Source organism: Prinia subflava, chromosome Z (assembly GCF_021018805.1).
Source record: "Prinia subflava isolate CZ2003 ecotype Zambia chromosome Z, Cam_Psub_1.2, whole genome shotgun sequence".
In the NCBI taxonomy this organism is placed as follows: Eukaryota; Metazoa; Chordata; class Aves; order Passeriformes; family Cisticolidae; genus Prinia; species Prinia subflava.
In genome coordinates this window covers 85,437,146-85,462,044 of record NC_086283.1, presented here as the reverse complement: position 1 = coordinate 85,462,044, position 24,899 = coordinate 85,437,146, and the positions used below count along the sequence as shown (strand labels likewise).

At 39.4% G+C, this 24,899-nt stretch overlaps 1 protein-coding gene across 7 annotated transcripts in view; it reads left to right on the top strand.

The window, feature by feature from the left end:
* CPLANE1 (ciliogenesis and planar polarity effector complex subunit 1) overlaps positions 1-15,716 on the top strand; it is a 58,247-nt gene extending 42,531 nt beyond the window's left edge. For all 7 annotated transcript variants that reach the window (XM_063422851.1, XM_063422847.1, XM_063422850.1 and 4 more), the window contains exons 39-54: positions 609-713; positions 1,195-1,287; positions 1,912-2,015; positions 2,273-2,471; positions 2,734-2,975; positions 4,335-4,425; positions 5,069-5,233; positions 6,629-6,659; positions 8,399-8,530; positions 9,365-9,530; positions 11,152-11,213; positions 11,634-11,798; positions 13,091-13,191; positions 13,539-13,622; positions 14,916-15,085; positions 15,488-15,716. In XM_063422851.1, coding sequence (XP_063278921.1) covers positions 609-713; positions 1,195-1,287; positions 1,912-2,015; positions 2,273-2,471; positions 2,734-2,975; positions 4,335-4,425; positions 5,069-5,233; positions 6,629-6,659; positions 8,399-8,530; positions 9,365-9,530; positions 11,152-11,213; positions 11,634-11,798; positions 13,091-13,191; positions 13,539-13,622; positions 14,916-15,085; positions 15,488-15,628 — 2,051 coding nt within the window. In that variant the 3' untranslated portion in view covers positions 15,629-15,716. The remainder of the gene's footprint in view (positions 1-608; positions 714-1,194; positions 1,288-1,911; positions 2,016-2,272; positions 2,472-2,733; positions 2,976-4,334; positions 4,426-5,068; positions 5,234-6,628; positions 6,660-8,398; positions 8,531-9,364; positions 9,531-11,151; positions 11,214-11,633; positions 11,799-13,090; positions 13,192-13,538; positions 13,623-14,915; positions 15,086-15,487) is intronic.
* Positions 15,717-24,899: the final 9,183 nt, after the last annotated feature.

Genomic DNA, 24,899 nt, shown 5'->3' with positions numbered 1-24,899 from the left:
CAAATCATAAATTTTTTATTTATTCTAAAAAGATAGTATTCCAACATTATTTGTCTGCATATTCTACTTACACAAAATTAGGGCTCTTGTAAAAGAAGCTCAGTGCATACAATGTTTCTAGCTTGCAGTATGAAGACTATGCCTGTGGAAAGATCTTCTTCTTTATGATATGTTAATTCCTGACAATAATTCAGTTCTGTCACAGGATGGAATGTAATTCATTCTCTGAAATTTTGCCTTAAAGAACTGTAGAAACAACAATAAAGAAGTGAAGACATACATGTCATTAATATTCCTCCCCTCCTTTTAGTATGTGAAGCAGACTGTTACTCTTCAGCATACTGGTCAGCATACAAAATATGTAATTTAAAATCACATATCTAAACTTGGTTTAATTCAGTGTCAGTTGTATATTCACATAAAGTTGGTAGCACCAACTTTTCTTGGAATCATTTATGAGATATGCTTAGAGAAAAGTTAAAATTATCTCTCAGAAATACAAGTAAGAAAATGTTGGAGCCCATAGGTGTGAATAAGTATCATTGCTTTCAAAGATATCTAATTTTTATATCATTATTAGACACCTATTTTGTATTATCATATTTTAGATGCAATAGAGAAAGCAAGTACTACCTCAGCAGATCTACATTATTTGGCTTCTGTAGGAAAAAAACCAGCAGAAACTCAAGATGCAAGTACAAATACTATCCCAGGTAAGTGCTACACAGGTGACGTACAGAAACCAACTGTTTCTGGTGTTGTGTCTTGATTAGCTGTGATATTTGGTCAGTTTTCAAAATGCAGCAAGTTTGTAAAGGGGAAGCAGGTTTTTGTACTCTCATTTCTTATTTAAAAATAGTTAAACCAGAAAACATTAGAATATAAATTATAAAGCAGTAGTTAAAAATAATTCTAATTTAAAATATTACTGATTCAGTTGTTTAAGAGTCTCCTTGTGCTTTCTGTAAGTCAGTTCTGCTGTGACTTTTTCTGAATGCTTGTTTTAACTTGACTTTAACTTAATGCGTTTTAGACAATGTTTCACACTTGACTGAAATTGTTTCCTTGCCTTTTACCCCACTTTTCTTTGATTGTGAACTGGCAAATCAAAAATGTATACTCAGATAATGCTGTTGGTATCTTTACTTTCCTTAAACTCATGCATTCTGGTCTTTTTTTTTTTTTCCAATCAAGTGCTCAAATCACATCAGGATGATGGAATCAGTGGTGGAAATGAGCTTTCCAAAGTTCCAAAAAATGAGCTGGTCACATCTGTTCCTGCATCAGGTGTGGCTACAGTCTTTCTCCGCTTCATTTGTTGTTTGGAAAGTCTATAAAAGTGTTAGTGTTCTAACATGGGTTTGTGTCTGAGACAGTTTCGTGCACGGTATAGATAACATGCTAATTTATCTGGCTTTTTGAAACCCAATCCTTATTTTGTGGATTTTAGCTTGATTTAGTGTAATGTAGACCAAATGCTTTGATCAGTGAGATATTAAAACAAATCACATGAAATTAAGCTGCAGTAGCATTGTTCCATAAATATATTACATAGATTTCAGTACCCAAGTATTTTCCCTTTGGTACCAAGAGAACATACTAATTTTTCCATTACTGGAAAATTCAGAAGAGTTTTTCCATTTGAAGATAATTTTACTACATCACATGACTCATCTGCAGATAGTTTTATTAGAGGTTTCTGTCTGAGTAATCTAATTTCTTTGGATTAAGTAAAGATGCAGATTTTTTTTTACTTAAGTAGGAGGGACTTGGATATTAATAGCAATCTAGATGGCAGCTTAGTCAAAGCTTTTCTTATCTTCTAAAGAATGCAGAGTTGTTTCCTAATAGTCTTAAATTTTTGTGGCTTTTACTGTAAATATAATACTGACTATTATTATTTCCTTGTAGAAACAACAAATTCCTCTGTAATACTACAGCCAGAGATGTATTTAAACCTGGGTTTCCCTACCGAAGTGAATGAGAAACCTTTGCCATCAGATGCACCTGATTTGGTTAGTGATCTAATGTACATACGGCTAAAATGTGTTTTAAGTATTCTGTTTGTCTTCATGAATTTGGGTTCTTTGTATCTGCATGAGTCAGTTGTGTAGTATGGTAGGGAAGACTGTATTTATTTATTTTGTTCCCAAAACAAAAAGCCTTTCATGTGCAAATGTAAAGATGTAAGCACAGGAAATGGTGAACAGTGCACTATAAACAGCTCATTCAAAACACATATTGTCTAATTCTTCATTATCTTGTTGTTTAGCATAAACAGGAATATATCAGTGTGACTGACATTGAAGGCAGTGACATCCTTAGCAATTTGTCCATGATACCAGAGTCTGCAGAGGAGATAGCTGCTGCACAGCAGAACGAGAAGCTTGAAATTCCATCTACTGCAAAATTTCATCACACAGCAGCTTCTGTTGCTAATGCAGTTCCATCTGAGGCACTTCAGAAGCAAGGTAAACCATTTCAGTTTTAAAACCAAGAAAAGGTAGTACTCTTTTGATGTAATACTCCCACAGAAAACCTGCAGCCTTTCCACAATTAACCTCATTTTAGACTTAAACATCAGCATCGATACATTTGACTTCTTTTGTAATGATTCTTGCATTCTAAAATACCCTATTAGGTATGGCACATTTATGTAATTTCTTGCAGTATTTAGGTGCTTGTAGCTTATTCAGTGATATTGTTGCATTCTTTTTTTATTATTATTTTAAGGTGATCCTCAGAAGAATATATCAAACAAATTGCAGAAGAAAGATAAGTCAGATTCTGCTACAGATACTGTAACTTGGAACATAGTACATGAAGATGGAGGAACCCTTCCTTCTTCAGGGCTTCCATCCAAAATAATTGAAAAAGAATACTTTTCCACAAAGCAGAAGGAAATGGTTATGCAATTACAGACACTACAGAACATAGCAGAAAATATGGAGCAGGATTTCAGAAATAGCAAAATGGTGAGTGCTAACTATTGGTTCTTAAACAGTTTATTTTTTCAACTAAAGACAAATCCTACATTTTGGAACAATGTGTTCTCAAATTTTCTTAGTATCTGTTGAGAGACAGTCAGAATAATATTATATATATAATATGTTTATTATATATTTGTAATATGGTACATGATATATATATGTATAGCATTATCTGTATTATAATAAAAGTTTTACATATATGCATGTACAATGTTCTTTCCTATTTGGTGCTGAATCTGTTGGCTGACATGGTTGCTTACAGGAGACCAAAGGTTGGCCAGAATGGGGAGGTTGTTAATGAATGGGCAGAACATATTTATTTTCTTTGTAACTGAGTTCAGGCTGAGCAGGAGACCTTTTTGGCAAAGACTTCTGCAGTTGTGCTTCTGCAAAATATTGTGTGACTGTTTCTGGAATGTGATCCAATTTGTTTTATAAAATATTTACATTTTTGCCATGTTTATAAATCCTAATATGGAAGTAAAATAAAATTGGGCTTTGATGGATTTTGTAGGTCTCTTCTAACTCAGGGTATTGTGTGATTCACAGAAATATAAAGACCTCACTGTGTCACTTATACACCGTTATTACATTCAGGTGGATTATTTAATCACTTACATTCTTCATCAAGATTGTTATTCAAATCGGATCTTTTTAAAGTCTGTAGGGAAAAAAAAACACCTTGATATATCCTGTGTTTGTTTCAGCATTTCATAGCACCTGGGTTTTAAAACTTCTGGGTATCTAGGCAAATTGTGAAGAAAACCCCTTTTTTCTCCTTTTTTTTGGTTCATACTAGTTGGTCATTCCTTTTATAACAATTTCTCATGTATTACATATCAGTTATGAGATTTATTCTTTTGAGATAATGCTCAGTAAAATGTCTCACTCTGCATTAGTTGGTTTTAGTTTTCATTTTCCAGTTTGAAACTTCAAACTTATGAAGACACTGGAAGTATTTTAATATCTGTGGGTTTTGGATAAAATATACATTGGAAAACTTTAGCTATTTTAAAAATAATGTGATCAGTAGGAGTAAAGCTATTCGAACAAATAATTAAGTTTACATGTATTTTTCTCAAAGTATTCAGAAGATTGCAATTCTTACATGAAATTAATTACCTGAGCTATTTTGATTCCTGAACTTTTTTGTTTGTTTTCAGTCAGAAAACTGCAATAAAAGATTTTGATGTCTTTTTAAATCCTAATATAGAAGTAAAAGAAATGTAAGATTCTGGCAAGAAAAATATATTTAAAGTGGAGTTTGCATAAATATTTGTGCTGTAAGTCTCAGAAATACCTTGAAGAAAGTATCATTACATGGTTTTTTGGTTTAACTTACAGTTAGTGAAACTGATAGAAGATTTTGAAATGGCTGATTCAGACCTTGGTGCTGGTCCTGCAGTCTCTGGAGCTGCTGGAGTCATTGGTGCTGGTAGGTATCCAGTTAACAGACGGATAATACATTTGCCATGGAATATGCATATTAAATAACTTCTAGTTACCACTGACATTTAATGCAACCTCTAAAGGTGTTATTGGAATATGAACCAAAAATACCAGAGAAAGAAATAAAATTAAAGGTAGCCAACTTGAATATTAAGTTATAATATCTACTGGATTTATTAAAATCTTACATCAGCTTAACTGTTTACTAGAGCAGATGTATTGAATGATTTATTGTTTATTTAACAAGTAACGACACAGTACCCACTTAAAGCTACTATATTGTGCCAAGAACATAGTCTAATCTACTTATGGAATTAATACAAAGCCCAGTGGTGGAACCAAATCATGGCTATATCTGTATTCATACGTAAGACGATATTTAGGGAATGTCCTTGAGGCTCACACGGAGCAGCCCCTGGTCCAGTCATTTTCCTTGTGTGTGCAGGACTGGGTCACACAGCACAGCCCTGGAGGTGCCCTTCCATAGGGAGGCACAGGTGATGCAGGTCCAGACTGTTACAGGTGACAGATAAATTAAAAATCCCACTAACCAAGATGTATGAGAGATAGTTTCTGCATTATGAGGATTCTCCATTGGTATACACTAAGTACAATTTTTTTTTCCACAGAATCAGAACATCATTTGACAGGCATGATTTTTGAAGATATTAAAGGTGAAAAGGAGAGCTTAAACTTGGAGTATCCTCTGCCCAGTTCTACTACAGTGGATGCACACTCTCCTGCCTCTGCAGCCTTGGCTTCTAACTCTCCCAGTGGCCTGAAGTCACCTCCTGGTATAATTTTTATTGTATATTTTTCCCCTTTGCATCTCTTAAAAATAAGTAAACCTTTTCTTCATGCTGTAATACGTCCTCATAGCTGTTACACAGAATGTTATGTAATGCCAATGAGCTCATTAAAGGCAGGCATGAGTCTTTCTAGACTGTGTTATTTAGAAGGGCTTCACTGATGTGCTCTGATAATGGGATTGTTACATGACATAACAGTATCACTAAGCTTTGGAAAACAGTTCAGCAGTGAATCATACTTGCACTCAAATTCACTGTTACTGGAAGAAAATAGTCAACATTGGGTCTGTTTCTGAAACCCATCGCTATGCTGATTTGTACTCTTTTACCTAAGGGAATATAAATAGCTATGGTATCATAGAACACTCAAAGCTTCCTCCAAAAGCTGTCTCAATCATCTCTGTCATCTACTTATGTCTAGAGAGGTAACATCTCTGTTAAATCCAGCCTACATCAGCAAAATCAATTGGTTTATTTCTCTGTATAGTAACTACTGTCTGTGTCCTAAAAGATTATTTTATGAGATCTAATAATTTTGAAAACTGAGGGTAAATTGGTTTTTGCAATTATGAAGACTGAAGTAATGTTAAAAGGAGGAGGAAAAATCGCAAGCAACCTGTTGCCTGAGATTAAAAATGAAGTTGTATTGTTTCCTCTGCATATTGCATGCATTGCTTGCAGTCAGGCTCCCAGAAGCGATATGTGCTTTATACATGTGAATGTGCATTTGATAGCCACATTTACAGCAATCTGTCTTATTAAAACATGGTTCCTGTGTACAGCTCAAGTGAATCTCAGAGAGTACACACATCCATTTTGAAAACAGTAATAGAGTTTTTTAAGTATAAATTTGTTATTTGCAAGCTAAGAAAACTATAGGTGATACTAAGTTACAACTATAATTTTTTGAGATGGAGAGATTAGTTTAGGAGAGGAAGTAGTGCTATTCTTTCCAAGACAACCATGCTCTTCAGTTCCATCTTCTGAATTCCAAGCTTCTGCTGAGTACCTGGATTCCTCAAGTAAGTGTCAATCATTAATTTTCAATTAAACACTTTATAATTAATTGGAACACATAATTTCCAGTTAGTTAGTCATGGCAGAAAACTGTCCACAGCAAGAATATCCTCCGAGGAAAACTACCCACAAAAGCCAGGAACTGTTCACTAACGATCTCTGGAGCATTTGTGCTCACCTAGCAGTCAACGATATATTGTCTCACAGGCTGTTAAGCTTATCTACAATATTAATTTATCTTTAGTGTCAACATATTTAGGTTGATGTGTTTCTATATTTTATCCCACAGATTGTTTAACCTATGTATGATTAGTGAGTGTACAAATGCAAAGATTTTATTAAAATGGATTGTTTCTGTTTCAGGTTCTTACATATGCAGAGATCTATGTCCTGGGTATGTATTTTGAGACAGTTTTTTTGACAGTTTACCGAAAAGGTGACTGTCAGTGTGGAATCATCACTTCATAAAAATCATATTCAAACTGAATAAAAGCCCTTTTTTTTAGCTAATTTCGGATATTTACTCTGACTTTGGTGTTACCTGTTAGATTTATGTCATGCAAAACCTGCAGAAGCACTCCAAGTTCTTCTCTAGTAGCAAGTATTGGAGCTGTTATTGTAGATGGTAGTCTTTCTTGTCTGGGTGCATTTTTTATTTCTCCTAATTGCAAACCACATTTTCAGCAAAGTACATGCCACTGCCTGGGATAGTTTTCTATGAAGGCCAGCTGTCACCAGAAAGTTTTTTAAAGTCATACTGTGTGAAAAGTGTAAAGCAACAGACTGAAGATTTCAAAACTGGAAGGAGCCTGTGCATTAAATAAAATGGTCTGACATAAACATTTTTACTTTTAGCTACTGTTAGTCTTCTGGATCCAGCAGACCAGAGTAGCTAATGTTGGAGTCCATGTTTCCATGGATTCTCCACAGAGAGAGAAAAGTACAGGAGTTGAATTAAAGCCTGTAGAGAAATTAGAATATATAAAGCCATGCATACATAAAGTAGAAATTCAAGCTTTAACTTTAAGAAAACATATTCTAAGTGCCTAATTGTTAGTGTAAAAGTTCAGAGCTTCAGGCTTAGTGATATAGTTTAGACATAACAAAAATCTAGTAGAGTATTGCTTACAACTTTAAATATAAATTTTACGCAAGTAAGATAGAGTTTTTGCACTGATAGATATGCTATATGTGTAGGTTTTTGATACTGCTTTTCGTAGTTTTTCGTAGTTTTACGAACTTTGAGAATTGAACTTAGATTAGGTAGTGTGTAGATAAAGATATGAATATGCATTTGTAACATATGGATAAAAAGCCTCTGGGTTGGAAGTGGAGGTATCGATCGATCAATCCGATCTATCGATCCAACCTCCACCTTCCACAGCCAGAGAGAAGAGCCCTGCCAGGGAGCTGAATGGGATTCTAAAGGTACCATCTGGTCATTCTGCTCCATTACCCTTCTCTATTGCTTTGCTTGAAGCATAGCAGTAAACTTTGAATGGTTTATCCTATTTTTCTAGTATTTTAAGAGGAAGTGGTTTTTGTGACTGAAGTAGATTTGGAAGTGATTACATAAGGTGGAGTATGTGTGTGAGGCAATAAACAGGAGATGCTGATAGCTTGTAGTACTAAACTATGAGATTTGTTTTTCACTGGGAGCAACTGATTAAAAGAGAGGAAAGAAATGGGGAGGATTTAGGTGAAGTTGTGCTCTGACTGACACTGATTCTTGCTCAGAAGGTCACTGAGATTTGGGTACCATTGAAACTGGTAGCACCCCATAACCTTACCTGATAAGGGCAGCAATACAAACCCTGTGGATGCTCCTGGCTGCCAGGCTCAGTCTCCTGTGGGCCAGCTGTGTTCACACACAACACCAAAGCTCAGGCATTTCATTTCTAGATCGTCCCTCTGATGTTAGTAAGGTCTTGCTCCTTCTGTCCTCATCAAAGCTGACTAAAGTGTACTAACCCAGTGGAGATGTGGGGAAAGAGTATTCAGTCCAATGGCTTTATGTAAAACAACTTGGATATTGTTGCTTTGAGTATAAAAGAAAGGAGTTTAGCTTGTTGTTCTTAGAGTAATGTTATACATTAGTTTAGTAACAGCTTTTTTTCCCTACCTAACATCAAGCTCTTTAGAAGATACCCTGCACATTACTGGTCTGAGTGGTGCTACTGACATTGTGAAAGATCGTGTGGTAGAAAGTGACACCTCTCTGTTGGAGCTGGGCTTTGCAAGAACACAGGCTAAGAAAATCTCAAGGTAATACCATGGCTGGTTTTTGTTGTGTGTTGCTTAATTCATTTTAACCCTGGTTATTCTCATAGTTCACACCTTGTAAACAATGGAAGCAAGAAGGTTTGATGTTAATGGGACTAGTATTAGAGCTTTTAATCATCACAAATGTACTGGTCACTGTTGTCAAATGTACTAATTGTTCTAATATTCTGGTTTTGAAATTCTTTCCTTCCCAATTGCTTGTTCCACTTCTGCTAGATACAGGCTGGAGCACAACTGTTTTTATACGGCAGATTCAGTTCAGACCTTCAGGTCTTCTAAAGCAGTTCCGAAAGACAGAGCAGAAATTTCCTGCCAGTGGTGCAGCAGCTTCAGAAACTTCCTGCCCCAGATTCCAGCTTCTCAAGCTCCCCTCCCCACTGGAGATTTCTACATCTTCCCAACTGTCAGTTATAAAATCAGCTGTATTCTTTCCTGAGAGAGGTCAAAGTGACAGCTGTTTCCTACTCCAGTTTGTGGTATCAATTGCTTACAAGGCAAAAAAATACAGGTGTTCAGGTCAGCTGTCTGCTGCATTGGTGATACTTTTCTCACCAGTTTAAGATCTAGTTCTATTATCTGAATGTAGCTGACAAGTAAAAGAAAAATTTTAGGAGATGTCTTCGAAATTACTTGTTTACCAGGATTTTATATAGTAAAATTTTGCAAAAGAAAATTTTCTGGTCTTATTAATTACTTATGATTCCACCTGTGTCAGAATTTTGAAGGGTTCTCAATATTTTTGTTATATCATGTAGTTGCCATTGTTTGCAATTTACAGGATGTGCTAGATTATTTCCTGTTTGTATCTGCCCTCAGGGTTCTTGATTCTGCTTCTGGGCATTCTCAAAGAACAGAAAAGGAGAGGAAAGAGATACAAACATGGATGAAAAGAAAGCAAAAAGAAAGAATGAGAGAATATTTGAAGAAACTGGATGAACAAAGACAGAAAGAACATCATCCATTCAACCTGAGAAAGAATATGGTAAGATTGACAGGTGTCTTGAAGAGTAACTGCTACTTATTATACAAGTGTTGATTATTCAGGTTAGATAATATAAAGGCTGGGAGTAGTTGTTTTTTTCCCTATTGTAATGTTGAATTTCTACATGTATGATTTTATTTTAATGGAACTGGCCACAGTTGTGTCAGGTAAGTAAATCTACCAGTGTTATTCCCAGGCTGCAGGTGGCCCTTGGCTGTAATGGATACAGCTGCAACATTCACTGATGAAAGATGTGTTTTTCAGGGAGTAATAGCTACAGCAGTTTTTAAGATGTGTTTACACCTTGTTTCATCTTCCCACACACCTTCCAAAAACCCCCAGAGAATTTAAAAAGCAGAATTCAGATGCCAGCATCTTTTACAAACATGGCAGGATACTGAGGGCAGCCATCACTGTCATCACCCATCACCCACACAGAGGTGCCTGCAAAAATCATAAGGGGTCAGCAGAGATGCTAGAATATGCCATATATGTCAAGTATGTTAAGAAATTTTTGTTGAAAGCTGATTTCAATGAACAGTTCACTCCCAGAATTTACATTTTAAATTTAGTAAAAACATGTTTATGGCCTGAGCTGGAAATTTTTCTGTGCTGGAAATAATAGAAAATTAAAATAAAACATTAAAAAGCATTTCAGAAGACATTTTCCAATCAGTATTAACTCTTAAAACACGCATTTGCAACCTGGATTCCTTCAGGATCTGAAAAGACCCTGCTAAGGGTCAGGAAGCTCCAGAGTTACAGGAGACCTGTACAGGGCCTCACAACACCAAATATATCCCTTCAACAATACTTGTTGTATTCAGGATATTCTGTAAATATTTCCAGGCTGAAGTTCTATTTGTTTTAACTCCCAAGCAGCAAATAGGTAACATACACAAGTTCCCTGTTACTAAATAATTCAATGGTATTCACTTTCAGAAAGAGTAATATTTCTATTTCAAATAAATTTTTAAACAATCTTTCCAAATAGAACTGGGGTGCTCTTCTGCATGTGTGTGGAGAAAGAGAAGTGATTTTAGAAAAATGGGTCCTGCTTCTCTCCCTTTCCTGTGTTGTCAGCCCATAAATACACACTTGATGCATTTGCTATGGGCTTTTCTCCTGAACTCATTAGTGGAGGGATTCTCAGCTTTCAGTGGATAGTTTGTGTTTGGTGTGGATTGGTTTGGATTTTTTTTTAAGAAGAATTAAAGACTTCAAATTGTAGTCTCTGGCAAACACAGGTCAAAGAGCAACCTTGTCCTGTTTTTTAGATTAGTTATTAGGAACATCAGTGATTTTTAGAAAACTGGAGGTGAGGCCATTTGAAACTTTGAGCTTGACTATGAGGATGTCTCCTTAGGAATGTTAATATTTTAAGCATATTAGGTATGGAAGATGTGACTGCAGGATTTCAGTATATTTCTTGAGACTGGAAAGTTACAGAGACAATCTAACTTGAATTGCCTGGTAGGGCCATATACTTTCATGTTGATTTTTTTCTGAAGAGTTTCTTAAGCAGTAACTTTCAAATAAAGTAAGTACATTTTGAGAGTGAGAGACTGGAATGGGACCACAGTACATAATTAGTTAATGATTTTTATGCTTTCTTAAACAGCATCATAGTCCTACTTCAAAGGATATTAGAGTCTTCCAGAAGAAGAAAGAAGAAAAAGACAAGTAAGTTGTTATTGAATCCTTATTTGTACATTAGTTTTCCAGTCCTGAGAAAGAGGTTCAAGATAGTTTTAACTTTATTGCTTATGAAACTTCAGATATTAATGAAATTTCAACCAAAAGCGTAAATAAGTCGTGTTTGCTTTACCGTTTAGGAAAACGGAACATTTTTAACCCCTTGACTATAAATGTTGCTTTCCAAATGTCATTGTTTGTTTTCTTTGCCCAACATTTACTCATTCATTCTGTCAAACCCTTTGGTAAGAAATGTTCTAACATTTTATTAATGATCTCTTAAAAGGCTTAGTATATTTTCTGTGAAATCTTGTAAAAACATGTTCTTCATGTAGCCTTACAGGACTCAAAAGCCAGCTGTGGTGAAATGAGTGACAGTGTGAGGTAACGTGTGATGTTTCTCCACAGAGCCATGTTCTCTGAGCATCACAGAATCAGACTATCACAGGCACTTTCCCTGATGAATGAAATGTTATCTGAAACAGTGCCATCACCAGCAAGTGATCACAGGACATTGTCCAGCACAAGATCACCTCAAGCTTACAGAGGAAGGAATGTGGCATCTACTACTGGGTAACACTCTAAGCATTAAACCTGCTCTGTTCTACTGGTGTCTTTACCACAATCCAAATCTTGTAGCAAGTTTGGATGGGATTAGCTTGAGAGAAAAGTTATATGCTGGCTGAAGCAAACATACCATTTGTCAGGCTTGCAGGACTCTTGAGTCCCTGTTTCAGGCTTGTTAAAACCAGCACTCCCACCAGATACTGGAGGGAGCCTTAAAAATGCCTTCTGGAGCACCGAATAAGCCAATTCAGGAGTTGAGCTGTAATCAGTGTCCTAAACCATTCCACTCCATATCAATTCCTTTACAGAAAGAGTGGTTAAACACTGGAACAGGCTGCCCAGGGAGATGGTGGAGTCACCATCCCTGGAGGTGTGAGTGGACATGGCACTTGGTGCCAAGGTCTAGTTGACAGGGTTGTGATCCCATCAAAGGTTGTACTTGATGATATTGGAGGTCCTCTGCAATTTTAATGATTCTGTGACTTCCACTGGACTATAACCAGCAATATAGACCTAAAGAGCATCTAACAACAAGCAAAAAGCTGTGCAAACTCTAGACTTGCTTTCTTTCTTACTAATTTTTTCATTACTTAGGATTTGATTTGTTCTTTCTTTATCACTTTGCTTATTGCCTTCTGAGGAGGTGAGGGTATCTGAGTATTATAAATTGATACATTTATTCATTTTGATGGCATATTAATGCTGTGTGTGTATATGTGTAATCCAGGTGTGTATTGTGTTCTATTTTTTCTTCTTATATCTCTTTTATGCTTATCAGATTAATAGGGGGAACTTTGTGCTTCAGATAATCCTGTAATTCAATACTTCTGCTTCTCTTTTTCACTACAGTACCTTTTTTAAGTACAGTTCCAGGATACAGCATTAAACTGAGTGTAGTCAGCACTGTGCAGAACCTGCTGGTGGTGTCCAAGGGGAAATTTAGGTGCATCAGCCCAGCCAGAATCAGACAGGCTAAAGAATATCATGCAGGAATTCACTTAGGAGTGGCAGGAACTACTAACTTAAAAGTTTTGTTGGACCTAAAGTGGCTCTCTGTAAAGCCAGCTTGATGTGTCTTCACTGTGATTGCTGCAGTTCTGATTCTGATGAGGCTTATTGGCCTCACATGTACTGTGTGATGCTGATCCACAGCTAAATGGGCTGAATGTGATTTTTCTGGCTTTTATGTCTTTTCCAAATGTGCTCTGTGAGACCTAAGTTGTGTGGAGGAATGGTACATGGTACACAGTAGCAAGTATTTAAGCTTTGTTGTGTTGTTTTTTTCTGTCTCCTTGTAGAGGAGTTCTGGCAGAAAGAGGCAGCAGAATTGCTGGCAGACCTGGCTGTGGTCAAAAAGTACAACGTTTCACTCCAGCTCTTGGTTTAACACAGTCCAGAGGTAAGGACAGAACTTTTTAAATAAAGGCACATACTGAAGTGACTGAAGGTCTTTAAGTGACTGCTGGAGTTTTGGGAGGGAGGAGCTTTGATATCTTTGTAAAACATCAGATTTATAATCCTGGATGTTTCCTGTCCTGAGACTTTTGTAATTTTGCTGCCATTGACCTGCTAAATGATGACAGCTGCCTTTTCTTACCACTTCTCTTTAAATCCAGAGTATCTTAAATTGTCATAGCAAGAGTACTGTGTAATCCAGGCAGCAAACTTGTGGATGAAAATTTCTAAGCATCTTTGAGTATATTTGATCTGCATTTTAAAAACTAAGTGCTTACTTTGTCTTTCCAGGAAATGCCTGTATGCTCCTTCCAAAAAGTACCTCCAGAGGAAGGCTGAGAAATGCTACAAATGGTCCTGTTAATTCCAGACACTGTAAGTTACACAGAACAGTGGCATAGTGCTACATAATACAGGGTGGGAAATGAAAGGCAGATACAGTATTTGTTTAGAAGAATAAAACTCATAATTTTCCCCATGTAAAAGTCTATTTAATTAGAAACTTATGAAATATTTTAATCACCTCTGTTTACCTTCTGAACAGTTTTAGCCAGATGACAATTTCAAGATTACTGAAATTAGGGTGCTAGATTTTAGTGAATTCCTGGAACACATGTTATGAAATCATGAGAGACAGAGGCTTTGAGTCTTATCTTTCAATTTAAACCCACAGCAAGAAAGTTAATTAGCAGACTGGGACACAAGAATTATCCTTCTCACTTACCTTTCTATGCTGCTTACTCTCCAAACTTTTTAACTTTGTTATCCCTCTGTACCATATCCATTTAAGATACCATTTTGTCATAAAGCTAGCATGGAAAATTTTGACTAAGTTTAAAAAAAACTCCTTTGGATTTTAGTGGTTCTTTTTTCCATGCCTACCTTTGTAGGTCTGGATCCACAAAAGATTGCTTCTAATCAAATTCTTTAACAGATACAGTACTTATTAACAGCAGCAGAATTTCTGATCAGCTAATGAGGAGTGAATCAGTCTGAGACTTAGGAAATGCTGTGGCCTGATTCTATTCTGCCTTACACCAGAATTATACTACTGGCATAATTTGGACAGTCAATGTATTTGACTTGGCAGTGTAGGAAATTGAGAGAAGCAATAATAAGCAGAAAGACACTTTTCCTGTACCGCCTCTACTCATGAAAAAGTAATTTTTCTCCATTGCATATATTCACTTTTAAAACTCTGTATTCAAGTTGATCTTTCTCTGATTTCCTTGCACCTTCTTGTATCTATTTTTCCAGTATATCACATCACTGCTAAGGGTTTCATCAAAGTTTCTTGTTTTCTAAAGAGGCACAAATTCAGAATGTATTTAGTTTTGTCCTCTGCCAAATAATAAAGCAATGTGCTTTTTGTGGGGGACTGCACCACAGAACCTGTATGCTGTAGGCATCATGCATAGTCCTGTTCCAGTTTGTGTTCTGCCTTGGGAAGGCAGTTCAGAGCATGAAGCTGGAAGGGACCAGCAGTCCCTTTTCTCTACCACAACCCCACATCAATTCTAGATAACAGAGCTTGTTGTTTTCACATGGATTTACACACAGCTTCAGTTCTTAGGATCTGGAGCTTCTGTTCTTGAAGGAGTTTCAAGAGAGTGAGACGAGAGGTGCAAGAAGTGTTACAGTGCTATGGTTGGCCTATTTTCTCCTCAGCTGCTGAGTGCAGAGTCAGCAGAAGCTCAACAAAAAAGCGTCCTCAAGTTGCCACTGCAGTTCAAACAGAAAGTGTTGATCTTGACACTGATCGAGACGTGGTGAGTCCTTGGACTGTGCCTGATGATGTCCAAAGAATACTTCAAGATACTCATGACTCTGTGTTCCAGGTAGAGTACCTACTTATTCTATAAACTGTTTGATGCTTGCCACTTAACACTTTGTTTACTTCTGCTTTATGCAAAATGTGGTTCTCTGTTCAAAACATGAATAAGATAGATACAGAGGGACATATATGGTGGGGCTTCAGCAGAACCACATTATTTTTCTTTTTACAAGCAAAGTCATTCTTGTGAGCCTTGAAATTGAATGTTCTTTTTAGCAGCTGTTTAGGCACATTGCCTGCCCAGACAACAGACACAGTGGGGGGGCATAAACAGGAAAATAGATTTCAATTGTTGCAGAATCATCAGACACATAACTTGATTTGGACATGTTTTAAAAGAGTGGGGTCATTTCTGCTCTCCACGAATGAAGCACAATGACCAATTCATCTTCTCCTCCCCCTGCAGGCCTCTGCAGTGCACGGCAGGAGTTTCTCTCCTCTCAGCAGCATCAACACCGACAGCGTTTCTGAAAGCACTGGGAGCATCCTCAGCAAGCTGGACTGGAACGCAGTGGAGGCAATGATAGCAGATGTGGAAGACAAGTGAACAGCTCCCAGACACTGTGCTCTTCCAAGCAGTGTCTGGTGTTTGGGTTTTGTTTTTCAAAAATAGTAAATGTTCTACTTAAAATGGATTGAGGCCTGCATTGGTTTCCTTCTTAAGCAGCATGGAAACTCGTTCACTGTTTTCCAGCCTTGCCTGGAAGAAACTTAATTCCTTAAAATGTAGTTTTCCTTCCAGATATCTTCAGGTCAAGAAGAACTAAATATAGTTGGTAAAGGCAGACCCACAGTCTTAAACAGATCGGGGTGAGCTGCTTTACATAGAAACATATATAAACACAACAAATCTTATTTTATTTTAAGAGCAGCATACAGCTGGTTTACTTTTGTATTTAATATTTAACATTATTATGAAGTTATTTTTGTAACATAAGGGTTGTGATTAGCTGGTTTAATAGAAGTGATTTTATTAGTTTCTGCTATCAATTATTTACACAAGTAGCACTATTAATTATTGCTGTATACCACTAGACTGTATGTGTACATGTGCACTAGCCTCATACTTTAAACTCAGCCTACTTGTGCAGTAGTTTTGAGAAATCTTAAAAGAGTTTGAGTGATTGATAGAAAGAGGTACAAATAGTCACAAACAAAAATGAAAAACAGACTTTTGTCAGGAAAGTCAGGCAGCAGTGTGAGACACTAGGGGCAAGGACTAGTAAAAACAAGAAGTAAAAACAATATAGCTGTTCATCCATCTGCAGGAGGCTTCTGCTTAGATCTCCTCCAGCACCCCCCAAGGGTTTGTAGGAAGAAATTCCTATGTGCTCAGTGACCATCAAGTAGTTGTGTTGTCTGAACAGATGCAGCTGTGGTGGCTTTTTCCCAACAGCTGAAGTTTTTGTAGTGAAGAAATCTGAATTTTTCATGGAAGTCAAAGGTGTACTAATTTCCAGTGGTTAATTACTGTCACCCCAAACTGTAATAGTCAAAAACCCTAAAAATTTCATGTTTCCAAGAGAAGCTGCATCTTGGCAAACATCAAAAAATAAGGTTCAGAGGGAGACTGTTACAGGATTACACATGTGCCAGGATAGAACAGACTGTTCCTGTAGGCTCAGAGGTCCAGACCGGCCGTGTTTCTTTTACCTGTCCTCAGAATCTTCATCAGCTTTTCTCACAGGATTGACCAGAGTGCAAAACTCAGGATTGGGTTTCATCATCTTTAAATGAAAGGGGGCAGTGCCTTCACAGGGCCAGTCCAAGCATGAAACTGCGACTTTAACCAAAGTGTAAACTGTGTTTCTTCGGAGTGGCAGCAAACAAATAACAAGAAGTACTTTCTGTTCCTGGTGGAAAAATGCTGTGAAAAATACCGGTTTAGGTAAGTTATGGAAATCGTGTTATGCCCACAGCCATCTGTGAGATGGAAGAGAAAGCAGTCAGTCCATTTCATTTTAACAGTGGGATAGGAAATATTTTCTTGACGTGCCTCCAGATCCACAGCATCACAAAAATCATTAGCACAAGGGCAGAGAGGCAGTTCAAAGACTCCCCGTCAGGATGTCAGCACTGAACTCACACTTTGCCTGAGCTGTGGCAGCAGCAGAGCCTGGGCAGGCAGAGCTGTTCCTGCAGAGCCACAGCAGTGAGGAAAAGCACTTGGGACACATGAGAGGATCAAGAGTGCTCTCTTCACCAAGGTGCTTCCATGCACCCTCAAAATTTCTTTTGCCATTTCTCTGCTTCTATAATGCCACTTTTTGGGCTGAAGAGGAGGAAACTGTTTAGAATGTCTTTTTGTGAGAGAAAGAGTCATTTGAAATCAATGAAGTCTTGAAATAGACATTTAAGAACCCTTGAGGAGGTCTGCTGTCATAAGGATCAAACAAATAAAAATCTGTTAAATCATTGCAACCTTTTAGAAACAAATTTTTAAAAGCCCTTTTCCTCTAATGTCCTAGTAAAGGTAGACAAAATACAAGTGTATATGTATTAACTGATCTGAACTGCTTTGCAGTTTGCCTTGTTACTTGCTTAACTTTCCAGGGCCAAAGTTTCTTTTGCAAAGCTGAAAGAGAAATTAATGCTTATGTTCAAGTGCAAAGGCTTAAGATTTTCCTCAAGCACCAAACTGCAGAATTTGAAACTTTGCAAAAGGAAGAACTTGGTAAATTTTCCTTCTTTATCCAGCCTGCTTCATTTTTGGCATTCCTTAGGGGTTTTTTTGTTAGTTTTTTGTGGTTTTTTGATCACAGCCTCTCACCTGTTCCACTGACTCACCACTTTCAACAGAAAAAAATTCTCTATATCTAGCCTGAGCTGATCCTCTTTCAGTTTAAACCCATTACCCCTTGTCCTATCACTACCTATTCATGTGAAAAATCCCTCTCCAACTTTCTTGTGTGGCCCCTCCAGGTACTGCAAGGAGCTCTAAATTCTCCCTAGAGTTTTCTCTTCCAGGCTGGACAATCCCAGCTCTCTCAGCCTTTCCTCACAGGAGAGGTGCTCCATCCCTCAGATCGCCTTGGTGCCCTCCTCTGGGCTCTCTCCAGCAGGTCCCTGTCCTTCCCATGGTGGGACCCCAGCTCTGGATGCAGAGCTCCAGCTGGGTCTCAGCAGAGCAGAGCAGAGGGGCAGAATCCCCTCCCTCCCCTGCTGCCCACGGGGCTCTGGATGCAGCCCAGGACACGTTTGGCTTTCTTTTCCAGGAGTTCCCTGGATTCCTAAAAATACTTAACATTCCCAAGCAAATGTCTGTTTACACTTTACACAGAATAAATGTTTAAAAACATAACTTTGTTTATTTTCATTTTGGATTAGTGGTGGGCATGGGAAGTCTTCAAAGTAGCCTCTTTGGGAAAATAAGAAGAAAAGTGAAGAATAACATTGCCAGACACAGATGAAGTCCTGGTTGTTCAGTTACAGTGACTGTTCTGCTCAGTGGAGCTGTCAACAATCTGGATGCTGGAGCTGGATATACCAGCAGCAATTTGCTGATGATCCACACTCGGAGGTGCTGTGGGTTCTGTAGAGGGACAAGAGGCTTTTGCAGAGGGATCTAGACAGATATCAGCACCGAGCAATCTTAAGTGGGGTGAAATTTGACAAGTCCAAATGCTGAATTCTGCACCTGGGATGGAGTAACTCCGGGCACAGGGCTAAAGCGGGCTAAAGTGGGCGAGGAGTGGCCGGGCAGTGCAGGGGGAGGCGGGGCTGCCGTGCCGGGCCCGGCGTGGGCCCGCAGTGCCCGGGCAGCCCCGGGGACAAAGCCCCGCCCGGCACAGACAGGGAACGGCCCCGGGAATCGGCTGGGGCCTGCGGGGCGGGCGGGAACGTCCTTCAGGGCATCTGAGGAGGGAAACACAGCTGGAACCTCCTGTGAGGAGCACCTGAAGTCTTTGGAGAAGACTCCGGAGAAAGTCCACTTTGGAGAAAAGGAGGCTGAGGGGTGACCTCACTGCTCTCTGCAGCTTCATGAGGAAGGGAAGGGCACAGGGAGGTGCTGAGCTCTTCTCCAGGCATCCAGGGGCAGGATGCTTGGGAATGGCTCCCAGCTGAAGCAGGGGAGGTTCAGACTGGATACTAGGAAGCGTTTCCTTACCACAAGGGTTGTGGGTGGTCACATAGAAGAACAGGCGTCCTGGGACGTGGTCGATGCCCCAAGTCTGGCAGTGTTAAGAGGCATTTGGACAGTGTCATTAGCAATAGGCTTTAACTCTTAGTCAGCCCTGAAAGTGTTCTTTGGATTAGCAAAAAGGTCTTTGGAAGTGGCACTTGGATTAACTGATTGTTGTAGATCCCTTCCAACCATAGCACTCTTCTCTCCTCTTCTCTCCTCTTCTCTCCTCTCCATCTCCTATCCTATCCTATCCTATCCTATCCTATCCTATCCTATCCTATCCTATCCTATCCTATCCTATCCTATCCTATCCTATCCTATCCTATCCTATCCTATCCTATCCTATCCTATCCTGTCCTATCCTGTCCTATCCTGTCCTATCCTGTCCTGTCCTGTCCTGTCCTGTCCTGTCCTGTCCTGTCCTGTCCTATCCTGTCCTATCCTGTCCTGTCCTGTCCTGTCCTGTCCTGTCCTGTCCCAATGATATTGAAATGCCAGGTTATTTTGTTAATCAAACAGTGAGCAGTGCAGCATCTGCCAATTAATGGCAAGATGAGGGGAAAAGTGATGAACTTACACTGGGGTCATTAACCCCAGCAGTTCCTTGGCGTCTTTTACCACAGTCACTATGTAAAAAACCTCACTTAAAGCATTAAAAGCCTGTTTTGTTCCTTACACAGAAACGTGTAGGAGTACAGATTCTCTTTTGAGTTTGGAACTTGCTCATCTGCATGTGCTTATTACCCACTAGGTACAGGGTGACCCAGAGGTTTCCCAGCTGTGTTTGAGTCAGTGCCTCTCTGCCAGCTCTGTAGCCGATGCTCGGAGTGCCGGCAGGGCGCCTCTGTCGCCGTTCCCTGCGGGACACCTCGGTGGATGCTCCTGGGGCTGGCGGTGCAGCGGGACCGCGGCCGCTCCTTCTCCGGTGCGCCCGACCCCGCCAGGACGGCGCCGGGCATCGCCGAGGCTGCCGTGGACAGCTGCACTGAGAGCTACCGGGCTGGGCGCTGCGGCAACCAGCCACTGCCACTGCTGCTTGGGAATCAGGTATCCCCTGAAAAATGGTTTATTCCCCCAAACCCCATCCATGGTTCAGCCCCCACGTCTGTCAAACCCAGCTGTTCTCTCATCCCCCGCCCACCCCATGTCCATCATCCCAGACCCACCTCCCAGTTCTGGAATGTTCTCCCCAACTCTGTTGCCCATTTGGCAATATGTTCAAACCACACCTTCGTGTTTTCCCTGATTGGTTCTCCCCCTATGGGGGGATCCCATACCCCACCCCTGAAAGTTACTGACTGGTTCCTGATGTTTGTACCACCCCTCTTTAAAAAGGCTCGCATTTCTTTGTTCTCTGTCTTATAGTGCTGGTTGCCTGCGGATGTTGAAGGTGTGTCGGAACTGCCAACCCTTTAGACCCCGCGTGGTTCTTTCGCAGCCCTCTGTCACCACCCCACTTCTCTTGGACCTTATCACAATCCACTGAGCTTGCCGGGGTTTAGGAGTCCGGGGCTGTGATAGGAATCTCATCCAAAGGAACCTGAACTTCCTTTAGTGCTCTAGTAGCATGACATCTTCATCTGAACGAAAGAGAGGGAAGCTTCACAGATACGGCATATGATTATTTTCTTTGGATTAAATCCTGCATAGAGGCTGTGTTCTGTACATCATGCATTTTACATTTTAGTATGTTTTGGTCTTTGTTTTCTGTGGTGTTCTCTGTCAGAAAGCTTTACAAAGTAAAAAATAGCTTATTTCAGGAAGTTTAAAAAACAACAATAAGCAGAAGTAAAACCAAAAGCAAAACTTGAAAAAAATCCACTAACCAAACCCCAAGAAGAGATACTGGAGAGAACATCCAACACCAACTTTAAAAACCAAAAAAAGTACAAGAATTAAAATAAGAATATGAAAAAGACAAAGCTAAAAAAGTAAGAACATATCACTTCAGCTATTTTGGTTCTTTAATATGACATCTTGATTATTAAGGGAGTCAGGGATAATGAAGTCAAAGGTACTTACCACTGGCAGAAGTGTCTCTAAGCCAGAGCTGTGGCTGAGATATTTAAACTTAGAGATTACTAACAAGATGTCAAATTATATGAAAAGACAGATCAAGATACACAGGGTTGGCATTTATGTTTTTTCTTCAAAACCTCTGGCCACTGAAGAAATAGCTGGGTTTCAAGAGGAACATGCAAGGGAAGACAAGTACAGTTTTCTTTCAGGCTCCCTGTCTCCCACACTCACACCTTCTGAGGATGGAAGTGAGGGTCTTCAGCTTTGGAATTTTAAGGATCCTACATAGGCTTCAACAAATGATGTGTGGCATTGGAATGTGTACGCAAGATAAATCTGCACTACAATTTGTAAAAATTTGTAGCAGAAAGGAACAAAACTTCACCACTGCCCAAACAATAAATATAATCCTAGAACTTGCTTTTGAAATAATATTGCCAGTTTGAGATAACACACAGGAGGTAGAGCACCAAAAGACTACCCTAAGCCTCACCTGGGAATTTTTCAAATACACTAAAATAAAGGAAGGACTTCTTTCTTTTTCTGATATGGAAAGACACAACTTATAGATGGAAGGAAAGTTCAAAAAGTATTTAAATTTGAAAAGGGCCTGCTGAGAGGAATATATGCCATGTAAGGACCAATTATGTGCACCCTCCTACAAAAATCTGGTATGACATTAAAGAAGTGGAGGCCAGAGTGGATTTCCCAGCCAAGACTGAAAAATTATTTGACTTTCCTTCTCAAAGGTAGGAAAAACTTACACTAACCATGGAGGATCCTGGAACTGGGGTCAGTTGTCCAAAGGAAAAAACCTCAGGATATAGAAGCCTGTAGATGGCTGTCTGGAAGACTTGGAGGCTGAGCATAGACTTAATAACAACTTCTGCACCAATTATTTCATGTGGATTTCAACTTGAAGGGAAGGAAAGGAATCCTCTCTCTCTTGAGTGGAACAACAGCAGTGCTTTTACATCAAATAAAAGCCTTGATGAGGAGTGATCCAAATCACACAGAACTCGATATTACATGAATTTGTTCTGCAGGTTTGTCAGTGGAGATGGAACTGCAGGAACTCACTGCACAGGTGATGTCCAAAGCTAACCTTGAATCTGAACATCCACCTCCACATGTGACTATTCAAAATAAAAAAACCCTCTCATAAATAAGAAACAGATAGATTTTCTCAAGGAATCATGATGCCTTGTTTGTGCTCACTGAATACATTTAGTCTAAGTGGGAAACCATTAAATGTTTATCTCTGCACATGTATTTCTGGCTTTCAGGAATTTAAGTGCAGTGAAGGAGTATTTCTGTACAATCATGAATCCTAACAAGAGGAAAAAAAACATGCAAAATAAGAGACTGAAAGAACACTTGCTCAAAAAAGCCATGTCTTCAGTCTGTGCTTGTGAAGTCAAAATTAAAAGCAGAAAACACACAGACACCCTGTATGTTTTCTCAAAAATGAACTACACACAGTGACAAAATGGGGATGTTTCCAGCAAATTTTGTAGTCTTTTATAGCTGGGGAGAGAAATACAAATAAAGGATAAATAAAAAAAATGCAGAATCCCTCTTGGGAGAAGGGAAGTGAGCTGATGGACAGCGTGGGGAGTGAGGAGCAGCCACACCAGCAGTGACCCAGCCAGCACAGCTCGGCTGGTGACCGCAGCTGCTGCGAGGCCGAGGCTCCGCTGCAAGCACAGCTGCACCACCCTGGTAACGACCAGTCCCCAGGAAAGTGGGAGTCAAATCAGATAAAGCACCTTTCTAGATTTTAGAAAGGAGGATCTTATTTCAAAATAGAAATATGAGCCTTTCAACGCAGCCGCACAAAGAACAGCGACGGAGGAAACTCCCTGGGAGCCCAGCCCGATCGCTTTAAAGAAGCAGCCGCTGGAATAAGGAGTAACCTGGGTCACTCAGCGCCGGGCGCTGCAGGTGGGACAGGCAGCCACGGTGAGCGCTGCTGCGGCTCCAGGGCAGGGAGCGCTCCCCTGGGGTGGTTCCACGGGCACCGCGCACCCTTGGGCCGCCACCCTGCTGGTGTGGGCGGCCTGAGCCGGCTCCTTGCAGGGCAAACCCCCCCCGGCCCCGCCGCGCCCCGAACCCGCAGGGCAGGGAGTGTCTGGGGGATGTCTGACCCCACAGTCTGCGAGGCTGCGAGCAGGGCATGCGGCTGCACCGCCCCTGGAAAATGCAGCAATCGGAAATGATGAGGCTATGTCTGATGGCGTGAACACAGACTGTTCACAGCAAAGGTCTCCATGAATAATCCCAAAATGCATTCCCTGGATGATTTACAGGTGCCCAGGCATAATTTGAGCACTTTGAGTATACTGAGAAAGGGATCAATGAAGTGTGTGCACATTCTAGGATTAAAAACTTGCAAGTTTCACTTCGGAACGGTCCAAACTGAACTCTTAAAAACATTTATTTTAAAGAAATGAAATATGAAAATACTATGAACTTATTTGTATATAACAATAACACTTTAATATTTAGTCAAGGAACCATGAGATCTAAAAACTCGCTACTTACATTAAGAACTCACCCATTACAACTCAGAACTTCAATGATAAGATGACAAATTCTCTAAAGGATATGGAAACGCTCAGACGATCATGGTGTGGCTCTTTGGTGAGTGGAGGAACACTAGGATATAGGAATTGTGGTTTGCACTCCTGCTGTGTGTAGGGCATGAGAGTGTTGGGATCTAGGGAAGCATGGAAAAGGTGTTTGTCCAAATTCAGCAACACTAAGATCTTCCTGGGGCTCGGAGTCACAGCAAAGGATCAGCTGACCTCATCTGCTCGTTTCCCTGGAATATCATTAACACATGCCTTTGGCAGAATGTCCTGCTGTTAACCTGCACCAGATGAGCCAGGCCTGATTAAAAACTATTTTTTTTTACATGAGCCACACACATATTTAAGAGCTATTTTAGGGCTACCTTTTAAGGTATTTTATGTTAGAGCTACTGTTTAGCACAACCTAATTATTTCACAGTAACAATATTCTAACTAGTGACACCACAAGAGCAAAACAAAGGCTAAGGTTTGACTCAAATTTTAAAAATTTAAATAGCTTTTTTAAAAACTGCCACACTTCACTAAAATACTTATGCTGAATATTTCTGATGTCTACTTTGTACACATTAGAGTTGTTAATATAAGCAATAAAGAACCTCAAAAATACAAAAGGGTGTTACTGAATAATTTAAAAAAATATTTATAATTACAGTTCTGTCAAAAACTATTGTGATCTTGAAAATATTCAAGAATTATTCTGAAATTTTACAGTACTGAAGTGGAAGATTAAAAATAATAATTTCATTCTTATTTAGATTGTGGAAGTGTCTGTGTTTTCTTAAAAAGTACAATATGGCTAGAATTAATTCTGAACACTTATACCCCTTAGTTAGGTAAGCTACTGCAACAAGCTCCATGTACAGATCCTGTACTCAAAGGGAGAAAGCAGGAAGAATAAAAAATTCAGTTATCTTATAGTTATATATGTAAAAATCTATAGCCATACAGTGAAAAAATACTACAAAGCTATGTCAATACAAAGGAGTAAAATTGTGTCACTGGCTCAATTACTGCACTGCAGCACTTAAGCAAAAAAACCCAAACCAAACCAAACACCTTCTCGTGTAGAAAAATCCTTA